We start from the raw sequence: 19247 nt of genomic DNA on the forward strand, positions 1-19247 counted from the left end.
CGTAGCCAGCCACGCTAATCGAAGGTGCGGTGTTGTCATGCATAAAGAGTGATCGTCCTTTGCAGTGAAATTATTGATACCTTGGGTCCAGGAATGCCTTCACCAGGAGGACCTCTTGGGCCCGGCAAGCCCCTGGGGCCTTGATCTCCCTTGCAAGAGACAACATAGTACAGGTTGCACCAGACTGAAGAATGCAAGTCAAAAACAGACGCCGACATTAACAAATGCAGACGACCGCTGTTATTTATCTCCATAAAGAGACGTCAACGCTCGGCAATGTTTGACAGTGCCCTCAAAGGGAGGCGACCGCTACCTTGTCCCCTGGAAGACCTTTTCCTGACAGCCCCGTGGATCCTGCAGGTCCTGGAAACCCCAGCTCCCCCTGGGTGACAGGAGAGCATCGATCAACGCACAGCACATCGACGGGGAAATGTAGGCGCGCTCGCACGTACACTCGTGCCGACAAAACGACACGGTCAGACCAAATCACAACCGTGTCGCTCTAATCGTACGACCAGGGCTTGGTTGCAACCGGACGGTTTTCACAGATGCGTTGGAGGACTCTATCCGATGTGTGCTTTGTGTTAATGCGCTGTATGTTTAACTCTTTTCAACAGGTAAGGTCCACTGAGCTATGTAGCTCTTTTTCAGAAGCCACCTGGTCACAATTGAGAGCTCAACCAAGTGTCTTATCATATGGACATTTACATCAGCCAAATACTCTAAACGCGTGATGTTGATTTTAAATGTGGAAGGAAAAACCGGAGGACCCGAAAAAATGTCCACGCGACCACGGGGAGAACACACAAACTCCGAATACACACGGGATAAAACCCCCGACCTCCTGCATACCAGGCGAGGTAGCTAACATCTAAGACCAGACAGACATCAGAGAAAATTAACGAAAATTATAAACAATGAGTGGGAGGAATGGCGTGTTCCCCGGCGAGTGTTGGCGGAGGAATCGAGTGACGGGGTTCACCTTGTCGCCCTTCTGTCCGAAACCCGCCGGCCCCAAGGGGCCCCGTGGGCCATCGTTTCCTCGGTCTCCCTACGCAATCAGCACACAATTCATGTCACTTTGTTCGCTTAGAAAAACAAATAGCTCATCCGTGTACTGTACAACTTTGGCCTTACACCGAATCACAATTCACCACGCCGACTCAGTGCGTGTTGCTTGAGGCAGGGAGTACATATATATGTGGGGGGCACAGAAATATGATACAACATTAAATGTTGCTGTACTGCCCTCTGCTGGCCACAACATAGCGCCACATACTATAACACCTGCTATGCATGGCGGTCACCCATCCGAAGCGGCAGCCAGGATCTAGCCCAAAGCTCAGCTCCTGAGATGCTATGAAATCGGCCGCAAAATTCCGGTTAATTTGGTCATGGGCACAACACCGGGAATGGCGAGGAAATTCCCCTTTCCAAGTAGTAGCCAGGCTCTCCCTTGCTTAGCTTCCGAGATCCGACAAGTTGAGACGAAATTCAGTGGGATTTGGTCGTCTAATGACATATTTGTGCCGACAAGCCCCGGCAGAGAGTCCAAGTCCTGCTGGCAACGAGCCAACCACTCTCACTCTCTCCGCTTGGACTGTCACAGTGATGATGGCCCATATTACCTGTGGGTCAAACGTGGACAAGTAACAAACAGGAGATGATAATAATAATAATTTGGGCACGTTTGGTATTAGCGCCGTTCTCATAGCGCAGGGCTGTAGTGCGAGCGCCGTGAATCACGGACATAATTCTGCAGTAATTTTGCAATCGGGGGCCAATTCGCTCCGTTTAAAATCCCAATTGAGTAATTTGCGTTTTTTTGAACGGAGGCACACAAGGGACTGCTCGCCTCGAAAGATGTCGGGGCACCTTTTAACATCCACTGAGAAACAAGTGGCACATAGTGTTTGCATAAAAATACCCGCAGCAATAACCAGGGTGGCCTACCGGATTCGAACTGCGATAACTCTGCAACAAACGAGCTACCGCTGGGCTTGCGTCATCGCCGATTTTCAGTAATTGAGATTTTTTTTGTTTGTTTGGTAATTTTCATTAGCATTTGAATTCTGATGTTTAAGATGAGACTTATAAACTATGCATTTATTATATTAAATTGACTCAATCCCATCAGTTTCAGAGTTGGTAAACACCACAAAGCCAATAGATGCTCACACGACGCGCACCGTTTATTGTTACGACGAAGGCGCCGTATGTTTATGGAAGAAATTACGGCTGTCTTCGAAAGTGAGTGTTGGTTGAGATTGATCAGCTTATGAAACGTAACAGGGCAGCGCGTGATCCCAGGCTAATTAGCAGGGAGATTCCTGCAGGAAATTAATAAATTGGTGGAGCAGGTGTAAAACCACCACCCAAAGCACAGGGATACACGCGACTCAAGCCCCTGAAACCGCAGCGTCCAAAATCCCTCGGCTCCGTCCTGCGAAACGAGGAGAAAAGTAAAAAAAATGCAATCGCGTTGCCACTTTGCGAACATGTTTCGATCTGATTTCTGCTTCATGATCTTGCCCCGTCTTGTCTTCCCACTCACTGTCTTTCGCCATTTTCTTTGTCTCTCTCTGCTATTGTATTGTGTTTGTGAGATAAAAAATTAACCCGTAAAAACAAAGTTTTTCACTCTAAATCCTTTATATGCGTGGCGGCTAGAGTCCTCTCGTCCTCTGGCTTGAGATGGCTGCCACCTATGGTTCAGATGATTGTCTGCCAGCATTAGGCAATTGGTAATTAAATATTTAAAAAAAATTCCCTAAACAGTGTAAAATTTTGGAAAAAAAATTTTCACGAAAATTAATTGTCACGCACAACGAGTCTGTGTGGAAAATGTCAGCTCGATTGGATCACGGGAAGTGGGTTAAAAAACGGCCGAAAGATTTGCACGGTCGTAAGCAAGCAAGCAAGCGCACAAGCACGCAAGCAAGCAAGCGAACTTAATATAAAGGATTTAAAAGAACATCTTATTTCGTGTGACTGCTGTAGAAGCAAGGCAACCACTACAATCCACATTCAGTTGGTCACGCCAGAAAACCGCGTCAAGAGCAGCGTTAGTGGAGCGCTGCGATGGTCTACTTCGTATTTAAGGAGCGGCCATCATATCGTTACGTGTAGTACGGTCTGTTCTGGATGACCACAGTCGCACACTGGAGAGTTTTTAATTTTCCATTTGTTCCATTTGTGCATAAGGTATGTATGTTGAACTTCTTTCGCACCGTATGTAGCCAACCGTGCTAATCGGAAGTGTCGGGGAAGGACAATAAACTAAACACAAAAAAGAAATTATCAAGAAATTCGTTTTCAATCTACATTTAAAAGTGCATAGCTCCAGTGGCTTCCTAATATCGGAAGGAAGAACGTTCTAGAGACGGCTGCAGAAGCGCATCTGAACGCGCATCGCGTTGAGGTGACCACTTTGTTCGACGGCTCGCAGACAAAAGCCGCTGCTGCTGCTGCTGCTGCGAGGGTGTCTGGGGTTCACGTGCGTAGAACGAGATAGAGATTGTTGAGAGGGTTATCACGTGCGTAGAACGAGAACGAGGTTGTTGAGAGGGTTATCACGTGCGTAGAACGAGAACGAGGTTGTTGAGAGGGTTATCACGTGCGTAGAACGAGAACGAGGTTGTTGAGAGGGTTATCACGTGCGTAGAACGAGAACGAGGTTGTTGAGAGGGTTATCACGTGCGTAGAACGAGAACGAGGTTGTTGAGAGGGTTATCACGTGCGTAGAACGAGAACGAGGTTGTTGAGAGGGTTATCACGTGCGTAGAACGAGAACGAGGTTGTTGAGAGGGTTATCACGTGCGTAGAACGAGAACGAGGTTGTTGAGAGGGTTATCACGTGCGTAGAACGAGAACGAGGTTGTTGAGAGGGTTATCACGTGCGTAGAACGAGAACGAGGTTGTTGAGAGGGTTATCACGTGCGTAGAACGAGAACGAGGTTGTTGAGAGGGTTATCACGTGCGTAGAACGAGAACGAGGTTGTTGAGAGGGTTATCACGTGCGTAGAACGAGAACGAGGTTGTTGAGAGGGTTATCACGTGCGTAGAACGAGATAGAGGTTGTTGAGAGGGTTATCACGTGCGTAGAACGAGAACGAGGTTGTTGAGAGGGTTATCACGTGCGTAGAACGAGAACGAGGTTGTTGAGAGGGTTATCACGTGCGTAGAACGAGAACGAGGTTGTTGAGAGGGTTATCACGTGCGTAGAACGAGAACGAGGTTGTTGAGAGGGTTATCACGTGCGTAGAACGAGAACGAGGTTGTTGAGAGGGTTATCACGTGCGTAGAACGAGAACGAGGTTGTTGAGAGGGTTATCACGTGCGTAGAACGAGAACGAGGTTGTTGAGAGGGTTATCACGTGCGTAGAACGAGAACGAGGTTGTTGAGAGGGTTATCACGTGCGTAGAACGAGAACGAGGTTGTTGAGAGGGTTATCACGTGCGTAGAACGAGAACGAGGTTGTTGAGAGGGTTATCACGTGCGTAGAACGAGAACGAGGTTGTTGAGAGGGTTATCACGTGCGTAGAACGAGAACGAGGTTGTTGAGAGGGTTATCACGTGCGTAGAACGAGAACGAGGTTGTTGAGAGGGTTATCACGTGCGTAGAACGAGATAGAGGTTGTTGAGAGGGTTATCACGTGCGTAGAACGAGAACGAGGTTGTTGAGAGGGTTATCACGTGCGTAGAACGAGAACGAGGTTGTTGAGAGGGTTATCACGTGCGTAGAACGAGAACGAGGTTGTTGAGAGGGTTATCACGTGCGTGTGTGTGGGGCGGCGGTGGTGTAGCGGTGAGGGTGCTGCACTACCAACCCGGCGATCTGGGTTCGATTCCCGCTCGCGACCATCAACACCAGTGACGATTCATTATCTGAACCGGTCCTGGGCCTCCCCTAGGTCGGCTCATCCTCAAATGAGTACCTGGTGCGGTGCGTTAGAACATCGCCACTGGGAAGACAAAGCCGGTCGGGCGTGGTTCTGGCCACCCACCCTGTCGTGTGCCGTGCCGGCCTGCATAGGTGCTACTCGCTAACAGCACTTGCCCCAACAGTCTGTTGAGGCTACACGGGGGATCTTTGTCTTTGTTGCGTGTGTGACGCGGCGCATCGTGCGACCCGAACCTTGGCGCCCTGAAACCCTTCCCCTGCGAGGCCTCTCTCGCCCGGCTGTCCCTGAGCTCCTGGTGCACCCTGAACAGCACAGACGGACAACGCAGGCACACGTTCATACGAATAACATACAACATGCATGTTAAAGAACCCCCCCCCCCGTCCCCCCCGTGTTGCCTGTTCAAGGATGTTAGGGCTGTTCGGTGCACACGAGGGGATGGTCTGACTCGAGCCACGCCCAGCCGCCTTTGTCTCCGCACAGCTGATGCGTACACACTGCACCACGTGTTCATTTACGGTCGAGTTGAGACAGGTTGGTATTTCGCTGGCTACTGATGTCACTCGTGGCCAGAAACCAAACCCATGTTGCGAGGGATCAAGGCACCGTTGCACGAGCCACAGTGCCACCACTGCCTTCACATAAACAACAACATCGACAACCGCCATTCGCCACTAAGTGGCGGTGACATCCCCAAAGTGCTTGTGCCAGGCTACTCAATGCACACAACACACACAAAGACAAGACGACACACGCGCATGTAATGTTCGTCAAAATAATTTTGGAGATAACACTTCTTGACCTGTCACTCTGACCTGTCACTCCGACGATTGCGCTGCTACATGCTCCACGTTATTATTCATTTACGATCGGGCCGTTGTCGGTCTTCTGGAGCAACACGCTGCGAATAAAGACGGCCGTGCCGGAGTGCGTGAGTGCGGTGAGGCCTCTCGCCGTGCCTGCGCTGCCTCACCGGTAGCCCAGGTTCACCGATCCCAGCGGGGCCCGCAGGTCCGGCTCTGCCTGGGAAACCAAAGTCGCCCTAGGAGATGCGCACAAGACGCCCACACGCACACACACACAGAGACGCGGATTCTCTTGGAGCGGTGCTTCTTCTTGACCTGGCGTGCACGCTGCACCCTCTAGGGGTGCGAGATGCTCTTTCTGGGGGTGCGAGACATGGGCAGATTTTTTTTTAGAAGGTAAAAAAAAATAAGTACAATAACGTTGTTTCATCACACCCTATGTATTTATTAACATGCATTTTTTTTTTGGATTGAGAAGCAGATAAGCACCACTGCCCTAGAAGCGTCTGTGGGGCCCGCTGCGTAGGTCCACGCGGTTGCGCCAAAGGAGCTTTCTTTGTTTCCACTGAACCAAAAACCCAGCGGGGTTTCTCGAGAAGGTTCTTCCATCACGCGGAGCGAAACGTCGGACATCGTGCCGAACCACACGCGGAGCAGTCTAGAAAACGCATCGGAGAGCTTCAACAGACTCTCGAGGCAAGGTGCCGTCAGCGAGCACCTATTAAGGCTGGCAAGACGCACGAGGGGACGGTGTGACTAGCACCACGTCTGGCCGTCTTTGTCTTCCCAGCACCGAACGTTCATACACTGCACCAGGTGCTCAACAATGAGGCCGGTTCGACCTCGGCAAGTCTCAGGACCAGTTCAGATATTTGTTCACTGTGATTCTAGATTTGAAGCTTTCGTGACTGCAAGGATTCATACTCTTAGTTCTTTCGGTAAAGTCACGTAGGTAAAAAATGAAATTAAAATTAATAAAAATAAAAATTTGGTTGGCCATGACCGGGAATTGAACTCGGCTCGGTGCGTTCACCACTACGCCACCACGTCTCGCACGCACGGACATACAAACAAAGCCTTAACAGACTGTTGGGGAAAGTGCTGTTAGCGAACCGGGAATGGATGGTGCGCATGGTGAAAGAGGACAGAAGGTGAGCGACATCATCACCGCCGCCTGCACCACCAGCACCAAAGACAACGATCCCCCGTGTAGCCTTAACAGACTGTTGGGGCAAGTGCTGTTAGCGAGCACCTATGAAGGCCAACACGGCTCACGAGGGGGTGGCTAGCCAGAACCACGCCCGGCCGCCTTTGTCTCCCCAGTGGCGATGTTTACACATCGCACTAGGCACTCATTTGAGGCTGAGTCGACCCAGGGGTGGCCCATGCCCGGTTCAGATAATCGTCATTGGTGCTGGCCCTGAGTGGGATCGCCGGGTTCGTAGCGCAGCGCGCTCACCGCTACACTAACAGCTCCCCACACACACTCACACACGTAGGCGCACGCGCGTTGCTCCTGACTCCCACTCGCAATGAAACCAGTGAATCTTGCACATTCTGTCACAGCCGGCACGAAGCCCACACACGGCCGAGGAGGGGTGTTTTTGCTCGTGATTTATGAAAGCCAAACGGAGACCTCCCACCGGGATGGTTGCGGGCAACGAACGCATCACCGGTGACGGTTCTGAAGCGTTGCCGCGCGAATCTCGATGAACGGTAAAAGCGAGAGTCGCCAGGAATCTCGTCCCTCAAACGATCCGAACGCGTGCCGAGTGATGATGCCGGTCGGCGCTGCGAAAGAACTTGGGGCTCTGAAATCGCCACTCGTGACCCGAAGCTCGACGCTGTTTTGCCCGCGCGAGCCTCTCTTTTGATCTCCATTGTATTGACATCTCTTGAAGTTGCAGCCGAGCAAAAGTAAACGTCTAAAAGGGGCCGTACATAAATGACGTCACGCACCTGGGGGGGGGGGTTAGACATTTGTGACGATGTGTGACGAGGGGGGGGGGGTTTGAGAAATGGGACGTCAATCAAAATTCGCAACTTTCAATAAATATAGACAACACGTTCTACTTAATTAAATAGACTTTTTGATAAATATTTTCTCTTACAACATCAGAGTGCAGCGGCACATTAAATACGCACTACAATGACAATAGTTTAAAGCGATTTGAAGCATGTTTTATTTTTGGGGGGCGGGGGGTGCATAGCTTTGTGACGTCATATTTGAGGGGGGTCTGACTTTTTGTGACGCCGTGTGACGAGGTGGGGGGGTCAAAAATCGGCCAAAATCGCGTGACGTCATTTATGGACTGCCCCAAAGGCACAGATGGGCTCAGCACAAAATAACAAAGTGTTAACACCGATTAGTATTTTTTTTTGCATGAAACACCGATGTGCACCGAGGCTTTAGCGATCAGAATTTGGCTGAAAAGCAAGAAGTACGCCCGTGCCTGTAGGTGCCTCTTATTAAGCTCTGTCTCTTTAATCCAATAAACGCTTCTGGCTATAACTTTAAATCTTTCTGCTCTGCTTCCTGGGCAAATGTGTGCGTTTGTGGGTGATGGGGGACGAGAAGCAATTGTACGAAGTTAATTTTTTTAAAGAACATTGAGAAACACTCGTAAAAAAAGCGTATTCTGCAAGAAGCGTACTTTCTCCGCGAACAGCGATGGCTGCGTAGGAAACGTTTCTGACAGCGAGGCATTGCGTGTCTGCGCGTTGCTCTTGCGGGCGAATCAGTGCCGGATTAAGCTAGTGCGGGGTCTGTAGCATATGTTATAAAGAGGCCCTTAATTTAAAAAAACATAAATATTAAAACACACAATTTTAACTTGCATGGTAAAGTAATTGTATTTTTTCATTTGCTATACAGACAGATAATACCACAAATCGCTAACCTTAAACACTCAGTCGTTCATAAAAGTTTAAAGCAGTATAGTACTATAGTAATAGAGCAAGTGCAGAATCACTGAACCGGAATTGATAGCTTGAAAGCGTTTAGCGCGGGGCCCTTGAAAGTGCGGGGCCCGCAGCACGTGTAGCTACATGTGTAGCTACACGTGCTAGTTTTGCTACGAGGATGATCCGGCACTCGAGCGAAGACGTCATCGCCGTCTCTCTGGGGCTGTGAGTATCAGCAGGAAGGTCGCGCGGTGTCGCCCCGTGGCCTCTGCTGTCACGCGGTGAAGGCCTGCTTACCTTAGGTCCTGGGTGTCCAATGCCCGCCTCGCCCTGCACACCTGGAGGGCCAGGCAAGCCCCTCTCTCCCTGTCCGGCACATGCAAAGACAAAGATCCCCCACATAGCCTTAACAGACTGTTGGGGCAAGCGCTGTTGGCGAGCACCTATTAAAGGCTGGCACGGCGCACGAGGTTATGGGTCGACAACACCACGCCTGGCCGACTTTGTCTCCCCAGTGCTGATGTTTACACACCGCATCAGGTACTCATTTGAGGCTGAGTCGACTTAGGGGAGGCCCAGGATCGGTTAAAAATGCGACATTGTTATTGGTTGTGAGCGGGAATTGAACTCGGGTCGCTGGGTTCGTAGCGCAGTGCACTAATCGCTCCCCATGCATACACACGCGCGCACGCACACACGTGCAAAGATATGACATTGCCATGCTGCTCAAGAGCCGAGCAGTTTTATATGAGCACGCAGATGCTTCAAGTAAATGTAAGCCGGGCTCCAATCTGTCGCTACCTATAAATACAAATATTTGTTTTAAGATATTTTATTTTCCACACGATGAATAAAGCGCTTTACCTAATACCAATGTATTCACATTTAAAAAGTAATATTCCCATTGTTTTTAAAGCCTCCTTTATTTGTTTTACCACTGTTGCTGAACTCAGGCCCAAACACCTAAGACGCCAAACGGTCAGCAACAAATAACGCAATTGATAGTAAAACATAATGAGAATCCGTACGCTTCTCCAATGGATCTAGGATACGAGCATTCTGGGAAAAGAGACGATGGGAGGGAACTCCAAAGGCGAGCGGCGGTGCGAGCAAAGAAGCGGAAAGCGACGTGAGCCGCGGTGTGGCGGTGGTCGAACAAAGTCGTGGGTGAGACAAAGCGATCAGTCTGGTCGACCTTGGCCCTCTTGCATGGGTTGTGCAATTGGTGAGCGAAGTTCACAGCCATGTTAGTCGCAACAGAAAGGTAGATAATTTATCACGAATTCATTTTTTTGTCTCCAAACATAGCAAGCAGAGCTTTGACAATGATTGGTGCCGGATAATGACGTTGCTCCTTACCGCTCGTCATCGGTTCCCGATCTCGTCTCTAAGTTGTTTTCTCTCTCTCTCTTCGAGAGCGAGCGAGTACTGTGCGTTTTACAAGCTGAAATTATTATTGATTCCCGCCTTTCAAACTGAAAAGCGGGAATCAACTGGTTAATTTGAAACAAAACATGGCAGCTTTTGCCATCTGAATCAGTAGCTTGGGGCCACCACAGCTCTGTTCTGTGCGCGCACACAACCCGTTCTGTCCCCCCCCGCCTACCACCGCCCTTGCCTGTAATCTCAGCCGCACTACACTGTCACCGTGAGAGTGTTCATCTCCTGCATACTTATTTGCCTGGCATGTGTCATGAATTCCACCCCCGCACGGCACAACAAATCCCGTGAAAGGGAATTTTGTTAACCGCCACAATGCACCTTATGTTTTAATTTTTAAAGGACCGCTTTCAGCGCATTCAGAGTCGCAGAGGCACGCTGGGGTATTTACGCGCCAGGCCGTCGTACTGTAGGTCAGACAGCCCAGTGAGCTTTGGCATCTCGTGACCCGTTTTCAGACGCGCGAGTCGCTGAAAAAAATCGCAGAAATCTGCTCTCCGTTCCGGACAGACACTCCAAACGGCGCGTTTCAATGCCGCTCATTGTTGCACACAGAGATAAGCTCTCAGAGCGTGCAGTCATGCTCGCTGCCGGCTAACTATAGTTTCATTTGTAGAAAAATATGATAGACTGTAAAACAAAAACTTGCAATGCGGCTCTCGTAATTTTATTGCATTCAGCTGTTCAAGTCGCAATAATTCATTGTGCCGCACCAGGGCGAGTGCCCTGACCGACTCTGCCGCAAGTCAAGCCGAGTGACCCGCGAAGCACCCAGATGCCCACCGGTCCAGGGTAATTGACAATGAACTCGCTTTTCCCACAAGACCGCTCCGCGTCCACATGTCCTCGAGTCAGGCAACGGACAAAAGGGCGGCGTTGTGGCGTCAGAGACCGCAAACATTGGCCGGTGTGTTTCCAGAGCCGCGACATTCCCTGGGGATTCCCAGCCTGTGCCACCCTCACGCCGCAGGGACACATCTCATCTCGGGTCGCCATCTCTGAGCTACAAATAAAAAACAACCAGGACACATCATTTGGACAGAGAAAATCTCCCAAATGACAAAACGGTCATTAATAAAGTAAAGTTGGACAAACCTGGGAACACAACTGGCAATGGAGCATTTTCCTCGGCTCTGCTGTTCGAGGAGTATTCGTTTCGATGTCACTGACCACGCAGTGCCTTATCGGAGCTACTTTTTGGAAACAGAGGAATACATTTTCTTAAATCGGATGTGGACTTCAATGGCCACCAGGGTCCGGTGAAATCTCTTTGGAAGCCCAGTGCGAAATGCTTCCTCCGAGGCGTCCTTGGCCTTTACTGACGGGGGGAACTGCCAAACCCGCCCCCTCCTCCCGGGCCCCACTTCCTGTGGTTACCACTGATGCTGCGTCGTTCGTGAACACGGTTGTCCGGACAAAGTTAATCTGAAGGCACAACTTCTGCCGTCGCCGCGACAGCGGGATATGAATCTGGAATTCTGTCACGCGATACTAATGGTTTTTGTGTCTGCGAGTTGTGCAAATGTCAGACGTTCTGCAAAGTCTGGCAGTTCTTTATCAGGTTAATTTGTGCATTATTTGTTTGTACCAACGGTGAATACAATAAAGAATGTGACTTTCAGTGACGGCTTTACGCGTACAAACTATGGCAGCTCGTATCGTGCAGGTGACTTAACTCTGCAATATCGCGGTCGAAAATAACGTGCCAATTATTGTGGACAAAACATGCTTTCGGAACAACGATAGCCGATGCATCTTATCTTCAGATGTTGCCCGTACAGAGGAAGACGCTTGTCATGCAAACCAGAGTATCTGCGGGGTGGCATTGAAACTGAGCAGATGCTACGGCGGCAGCGCGAGTTTCGGGACCGAGTATAAAGCCACCGACGCCAATGCTCTCACGAACGCGTTTCCAGGACACGGTTTCGGTTTTTAAGAACAATGCAAAAGAGAATAAAAACTCCCCCGCTGCTGCCAGTCCGAAGTTTGGACGCTGTCGTAAATAACGTTGCTAACTTAAATCATTCTCAAGCTTTTAGAATTGTTTTTTTTTACGCCGACGCAGACACAGGAGACGGCTCAGTCTGTGCCTCCATGCCAACGAAGGCACTAAAACTCGAACGACGAGAGTGTAAATCTCATCGCGCCCAGGCAGCCATTCTTAGATTGGCAAAACTTTTACGCGTTGAAAAAACAAAAGCGATGAAAGTGAATGAAAGATAATCCGCGAAGAACAACGGAAGAAGTGTAAAAGTACACAGGGGATGACGTAATGATGAACGTTGGGAATCACATCGAGAAATCGAAAGATGGACGCGTTGTTCAGGGAACAATGCCAATCAGAGACATCGTATTGACTGTCAAGCGACGTAAGTGGCAGGCTTTGGCATGGCTAGAAGGGATGATGGTCAAAGGACAAGACAGGTGATGGAATGACAGATCACCAGGGAGATGGAGAGATAACATTAGCTCGGGTGCAGGAGTGAGATGGATCGTGGAATCTCAATGCCGCGAGGAATGGGAACAACTTGGGGAGGCCTTCGTGCCACGGTGGATTGACCCTGGCTGTTGATGGTGGAAATAAAAATTACGTTTCTGAGCATCGAATGTGCATCTTGCTACAAACCACATTTTAACTCTAAAGTCAATCTTTGAATTGTAAAGAAAAATAAACATTTGGTGATCATGCGATGGCAGTGGTGCATGAGCACAAATAACAAAAAAATGACCCAACACATTCGTCAATAACAGCCCTGCCTCCGCGTGAAACGACAACGACTGCCCCATCGCAACACTCAGTCCTTTTGTAAGAGAAAGGCAGCGAAATGTGCATTGTGCGCCCCTTTGCTTGACAACTCTTCGTTATCACCGAGCCCACAGCAGAAACAAGACGTTGCGACATTCCCAATGCTGAAACTGAGAGAGAGAGAGACAACGAGAGCGGACAACATCGTAGAGTAGTCCTGGCGTGAGCGACGCGGCCGATGCGCATTTCTCGTCGGCGGTGCCTACGTTATGATCCCCTGCCCGCGTGTCGCTCGCATGTCATTTCCATATTCGTCATAGGGGCAACATCTCCCAGGGAGGAATGAATGCCCGTCCATCTGTACGAGGAATGCCTGGATGTATGCTGTGTAAATAAGCTCAAAAAAACAATACTTCTATTTTTGAACAACCTAATCTGTTAATTCACTGGTAGCCGTCGTTTTTTTAGCGCGCATACTGAGGCTGACAGAAACGTCCAGACAGCTATTCAGGAGAAACAGAAAAAAAAACTTTCACCAATTTGGTTTGTTTGACAGGTGAAATCCAACCCAAAGCACAGTAAAAACATCGCCGCAGCCACGGAGAGCGAGACAAGTCAGCCACAGCCCAAGGCCATCTGCGGCGTAGACCGGTTAATAGGAGCGGCAGCACAGACACCGAATTTGGCCCTTTTACTGTCACTGTGTTGCACACAAGCCTCCACCGTGCACAGTCAGACACCCAATATCATTATCAGCGTCAACATCATTTTCAGCGACTGTGGGAGCAGCAGCAGCAGCAGATGCAGCATTGGCTTTATCACCAGCAGCAATATAATAATGGTCATCATCATCATCAGCAGCAGCAGCAGCAGAATTTGCAGCAGCATCAGATGCTGCATTGTCTTTTTCACCAGCAGCGATAGAAATATTGTCATCAGCAACATCAGAATTTACAGCAGCAGCAATCAGATGCAGCATTGTATTTATCACCAGCAGCAATAGAAGAATGGTCCTCAGCAACAGCAGAATTTGCATCAGCAGCAGCAGCCAAAGGAGTAGAATGGTGATCGACAAGCTTGTCCATAGATCCCAATACATGCCCCTTGCTGAGAAAGAGTGCTGAGGCTCAATAGGTTTTACTGAATAAATAAAGGACTGCTGCTGCTGCTGTACTACCACTGTAAAGTATGTCAAGCGACACGTGGTTGAGTCCATCATAAGATTTTTCAAAAAAAGGTCACTAAATCTGTCCAAAGCGAAACTGGTATATATTTACAACATTGATCGCCGCTGCCAAAACATATTTACCCCAATCATTATTTGGAACACTTTCAGATGGCTCAATAATAACTCAGCCATCGATAATAATGCTGCTCGACAACCTCTTTGGAGAAATAATCCCCATCATAAACGATAACTATCCACTTCAAATAACTGTGCTACACGGACGGTTCTTGGAGTCCCAGGGCAGAGTGTCACGTGCAGCCCCCTTTTTCATTAGCGACAGGAAACAACAAAAAACACACACGGCCCCGTTGTGGGTGCCCTCTTTTGTGTGAAGTCCTGGGTCAAAAATTGCCACTTTTGTGCTCCCACCTACGGGTGGCCCTACTGCGGGCATTAAAATGCCATCGGACGCGTGTAAAAGTTGGCTTTTTTTTGCTGCTGATGGAAAAGGCCCGGGCACGCGCGGCCACGCCTGCCCGACGAACAGCTGTCAGCATCTGCAGCGTCGCACGCACGCGTCTGACGCACCGAGCCCGAGCTTCCACCCGTCGTCTACCCGACCGCACCACACCCGCCGTGGGAAGCAGCGATCAGAGGGAGGGCCCGCAAGCCGCTCGTTAATTTAATAAACCGGGCACGGCCGTTTTCCGAGCATTCCAGACGTGCGTGCCAACCGGACACCTGCGTGCTAACCCACTGCTGCCGGTGGTTTGATGAGGAGCCAACATTCGTAAGCTGTCAGATTTCCCTGCCCGTTATCTTTCCGTGGCGCACGTGACCGTGACAGTAATGCCATAATTACGGCGCCGTTGCTTTAGAGTCAGTGTTTACGGACGACGCTCCAAGAAGAGCCCGCGTGTGAAGTAAAGAAATGCGTAAAGTAAGTTGCAGAGCTGATAAGCGCTTTGCCCAGGTCTCCCTTGTACCACGTATGTTTCTCGTAAATTGTATACCACGGTGTGGTTCAATTCCAACCGGGTCTGTATGGGTTAGAGACGCAGAAGAAATGTCTGTACCCAGCACACCGTATCCAGTGTGTACCTCTCGCTGCTATGGCTCCGACTACTGTTCACGCGGCACATGCTACTCCAGTCTACCAGCGGACCCGGTAAATATTCTGATAACATCAAATGTTGTCTCATCTGACATTTGTTCTCTCAGCACATCTCTGCATTCTCTCCGATTCTCACATTCTTTGCGGCTAACAACGACGGTTCTATATTTCCAGTTTTGAACGCAGAGCTGGCCAGCAAGCTCATTATGTTGACCTTTTGCAGAGAATAAGAGGCCGCATTATGAAGCCAACTGAACAAATCTCGTTCAGAAAAAATGTCATAACCCTGGCCGGGCAGTCGGTATGCAGCTAAACGATCACGGTTGCAGGCTCTTTGCTTTATTTTTACTTTATTTACCAGGTAAGGCCCACCGAGCTATGTAGGACTTTTTCACAAGCGACATGGCCACAAATGATAGCTCAACGAAGCATCTTAGCACGTGGAACTTTATAGTAGCCAAATACTCTTAAACGCGTGTTGATTCTAAATATGGCGGGAAATACCGGAGGAGCTGGACAAAAATGCACGCCATCACGGGGAAAGAGACATGCCAACTCCAAATATACAGCAGGCGTCAGGGTTGGGATTGAACCCACGACCTCCTGCATACCAGGCGAGGGAGATAACATCTGGCCAACGCGGCGGCAACGCTCAGTGGCCCGTGGACCATGGCCATTGGAGGAATTACACGCTTCGCTCCGAATATATCTCACCCGGGCAGTGCGTGGAATGTTTCAATTAACCCCACCGCCGCCCCCCACCCCTGCACCAAACCGTACCTTTGGTCCCTGGATGCCTTCGAGGCCTTGTTCACCTGAAGGTCCTGGAGGCCCCTGAAGGTCAGATGGACACATTAGTCGAGGGCATCACAATCACGCCAAAGGGCTCGCAACACCCCCCACACACAAACGGGAGGCCGTCAACCGCGGGTGCCGCCTTTGTGACGTCACACGGCGCCGTTACCTTCGGGCCTTCGGGTCCCCTTGGACCACTCGGCCCGTCTGGTCCCTGGCAGGCGTGAGGAACAAAACAAGATTTGTCTGTTAAGTGGGTTATTGGCATGCGGTGATCAATCATCGTCCAGCTGCCAAGGCGTGATCGCGCGCTCCGCTTTCGCTCATGTGGATTTGCAAAGTCTCGTGTGACGATGATAGTTTACATGACTTGCATATGATTGCATGTACGGGTCAAACTATACAATTAAACTACACACATTTTTAAGGCTCATTGAGCTGTATAGCTCTTTTTCAGAAGCGACCTGGCCACAAATGATGGCCCAATGAAGTAGCTTATCACGTGGACATTCATAGCAGCCAAATAATCAAAAAGCAAGTTACGAAATGTGGAGGGAAAAACTGGAGGACCCGGAGAAAAATCCACACGACCACGGGGAGAACATGCAAACTCCAAATATACTGGCGTCAGCTTTGGGATCGAACCCATAACCTCCTATATATCAGGCAAGGTAGTTAACATCTCGCCACCGCGGCGTCAAATGTTGTATTCTGTGTGTGTACATGTTTTGTGTAAATACGTTCCCGTTACAAATATGTGCAAGAGTTACCAGTTCAATGCGTGTACATTACGTATGAGATTGTAGATGCATACGCCTGTGTAAATATGATTCCAGTACATTGATAAGCATAGTTACACAAATATATACTTGTTCCAACATATGCATGTGGAACCATGCAAACGTGTGTATGTTTGTGCATATGTACATATGTATTTTTTCACTTTTCATACCAACAGATTTTATATAGTAATACTTTTTGATTATTGAAAACTTTTTTCTGGGACTAATTAGTTAACTACCAGGTCACTATTCAAACACCTATTTAAAAACTGGTCATCAGGAAACTGTTTTCACATTTCATTCCCATCAGGCCCCATGGTGCAAAGTGCAATCTACAACTCTTATAATCCACTCTCTCTCTCTCTGGCCTCTGCTCATGTGCTATGAAGAAGGGCCATCGCCTGAAACGTCGCAGGTTATATATATATATATATTATGAAGGATGCGGTGTTCTTGACAAATGTGTTGAGTTGTTTTCATTTTAAAAAACTCCTGCGACCCGAGTTCGATTCCCGCTCATGGCTATCACCAGTGACGATTATCTCAACCGGTCCTGGGTCTCCCCTAGGTCGAATCAGCCTCAAATGAGTACCTGGTGAGATGTGTAAACATCGCCACTCGAGAGACAAAGGCGGTCGGGCGTGGTGCTGGCCACCCACCCCCTCGTGCGCCATGCCGGCCATCATAGATGCTCGCTAACAGCGCTTGCCCCGGCAGTCTGTTAAGGCTACACGGGGGGATCTTTATATTTGCCTTTGTTGTACATCTGTATAGTTTGCACGTGTCTATGGTTGTACATGTGTATGTTTGTTGATACATGTGTATGTTGGTGTAAACACTCTTATCAGCGCAAATCATCTCCCGTGTTAACCGCTCGGGTCTCACCCACCCTGTCTCCCTTCTCGCCGGCGGCTCCGCACTGACCCCTGTCACCCTGCACAGAGGGGCGAGAGACAGTCAGGCAGGGCACCGACTGACGAGTCCTCCAGAGCCCTGTGACTTGGTGACGATGTTGTGGTCAAAAGCTGGAGATAGTTTCGATTTAAAGCTTTCGTGACTGCAGGGATTCATCTTCTTGGTTTATTCGGTAAAGCCACGTAGAATGGAAATAATAAAATAATAAAAATAAAAGCATGTAATAATGTTATTATTTTATTATTTCCATTCTACGTGACTTTACCGAAAGAACCAAGAAGAAGCTGGAGATGGTTTCGAATGGACACGTTACAACAAGCCCTCGATCGATCCACTGCTGGAGGAGGGCCTCCCCGAGCCATGCGGACTGTGAGGCTTTGATGAAGACGGGGAGCATGAATGTAGAGGTATCTTGAGGTAATTTATTTAACTTCCCTCTGCTGTCATGCATGTAGCCCTACAGCCTATAACACCTGAAATGCTTGGTGACAATGATTTGATGCTGATATAGTGCCCTGCTGTAACGCTGCGGTGTCGCAGAGCGATTTCCATCATAGCTCGTTCTTGTGAGCACAAAGGTGACTTCGCACCTGGCCTGCAAATGACCATTTTTCTGCCGGTATAATCACGTTTGAGTAATTTGCAGGTAATTTTTCCAATTTGGAAAATTTTGACCCTGACGCCGACACACAATGTTCAACTCTAGTCCGGGAAATCTATAATGTCCACTGTGAAGCAGACGCAGCGTAGTAGTGTTATTATTATTATTATTAGACGGCAGTATTAACCAGGGCGGCCAAATGGATTCGAACAGTGAACCTCTGCCACAAGCAGCAAATGCGCTACCGTTGGGCCGTGTTCGCCCATCCAAGCACTATTTGACTCAACGCTGCTTAGCTTCTGAAATCTGACGGCATTAGGTGGATTGCGGGTGGTATGGTCAGAGGCGGTTGACACTATACATTCTGGTGCGTGAACACACTATTTAGTGCATTAGATGAGTAATGCGCATCAACAGAATCAGATTCTTCGTTTATCCTGGAGAAATCCGACGAGCTGTGAAGCCATTTTTCACAGATGTCCAGTAGGGGAGGGTCAGAAAGTTACAGCAACAATACAATACACAAACACGATAATATGTGCAAAATATAGGACAGGTAAGAAAATCACCAAAAATAAATAAGCAAATCAATTAAGAATGTATATGCAAATATTGGTTGATTAAGCACTTAACATTCACGAGTGTGCACAAGAACGTGCATAGAATCGGGCATGTAATAATGCTATATTTACAATTGATGAAAAAAAACGATGTTGCTGTTAAAATCGCTTCTATAAATAGGCGATTAGAGAAATAAGGCAGAAAAAACAACGTGTACAGTACAGACAGTGCAAATGACACGAAAGATTTCTTTAAAATGTAATGCTCGAGTGAAACTGTGACCACCGAACTATTTGAAATGAATCAATGAGTGAATCGTTAAGAACTCGACGATGACTTAGGAGGTGACTGCATCTTTCATGCGAATGCCGCAGATGCATCACCGATGGGTGGCGGTGAATGGGGGGGGGGGCAGGAGGATAGTTTGGGGGGGGGGGGGGGTGAGGGGGAGGGGGAGGGTGAGGGGGAGGGGGGTGAGGTCAAGTACAATGGAAGAGGAGGCCACACACA

General features: G+C 49.0%; 1 protein-coding gene across 2 annotated transcripts in view; it reads right to left on the reverse strand.

Annotated features, from left to right (window-relative positions):
- Window positions 1-19247, reverse strand: part of LOC144934439 (uncharacterized) — a 68996-nt gene that overhangs the window by 31326 nt on the left and 18423 nt on the right. For both annotated transcript variants that reach the window (XM_078860190.1, XM_078860191.1), the window contains exons 10-18: window positions 17550-17594; window positions 16048-16092; window positions 15864-15917; window positions 8913-8981; window positions 5879-5947; window positions 5139-5207; window positions 983-1051; window positions 314-382; window positions 81-149 (exon numbers count right to left, since the gene is read on the reverse strand). In XM_078860190.1, the coding sequence (XP_078716316.1) occupies window positions 81-149; window positions 314-382; window positions 983-1051; window positions 5139-5207; window positions 5879-5947; window positions 8913-8981; window positions 15864-15917; window positions 16048-16092; window positions 17550-17594 (558 nt within the window). The remainder of the gene's footprint in view (window positions 1-80; window positions 150-313; window positions 383-982; window positions 1052-5138; window positions 5208-5878; window positions 5948-8912; window positions 8982-15863; window positions 15918-16047; window positions 16093-17549; window positions 17595-19247) is intronic.

The sequence above is a fragment of the Lampetra fluviatilis genome, chromosome 10 (genome assembly GCF_964198595.1).
Source record: "Lampetra fluviatilis chromosome 10, kcLamFluv1.1, whole genome shotgun sequence".
Classification (NCBI taxonomy): Eukaryota; Metazoa; Chordata; class Hyperoartia; order Petromyzontiformes; family Petromyzontidae; genus Lampetra; species Lampetra fluviatilis.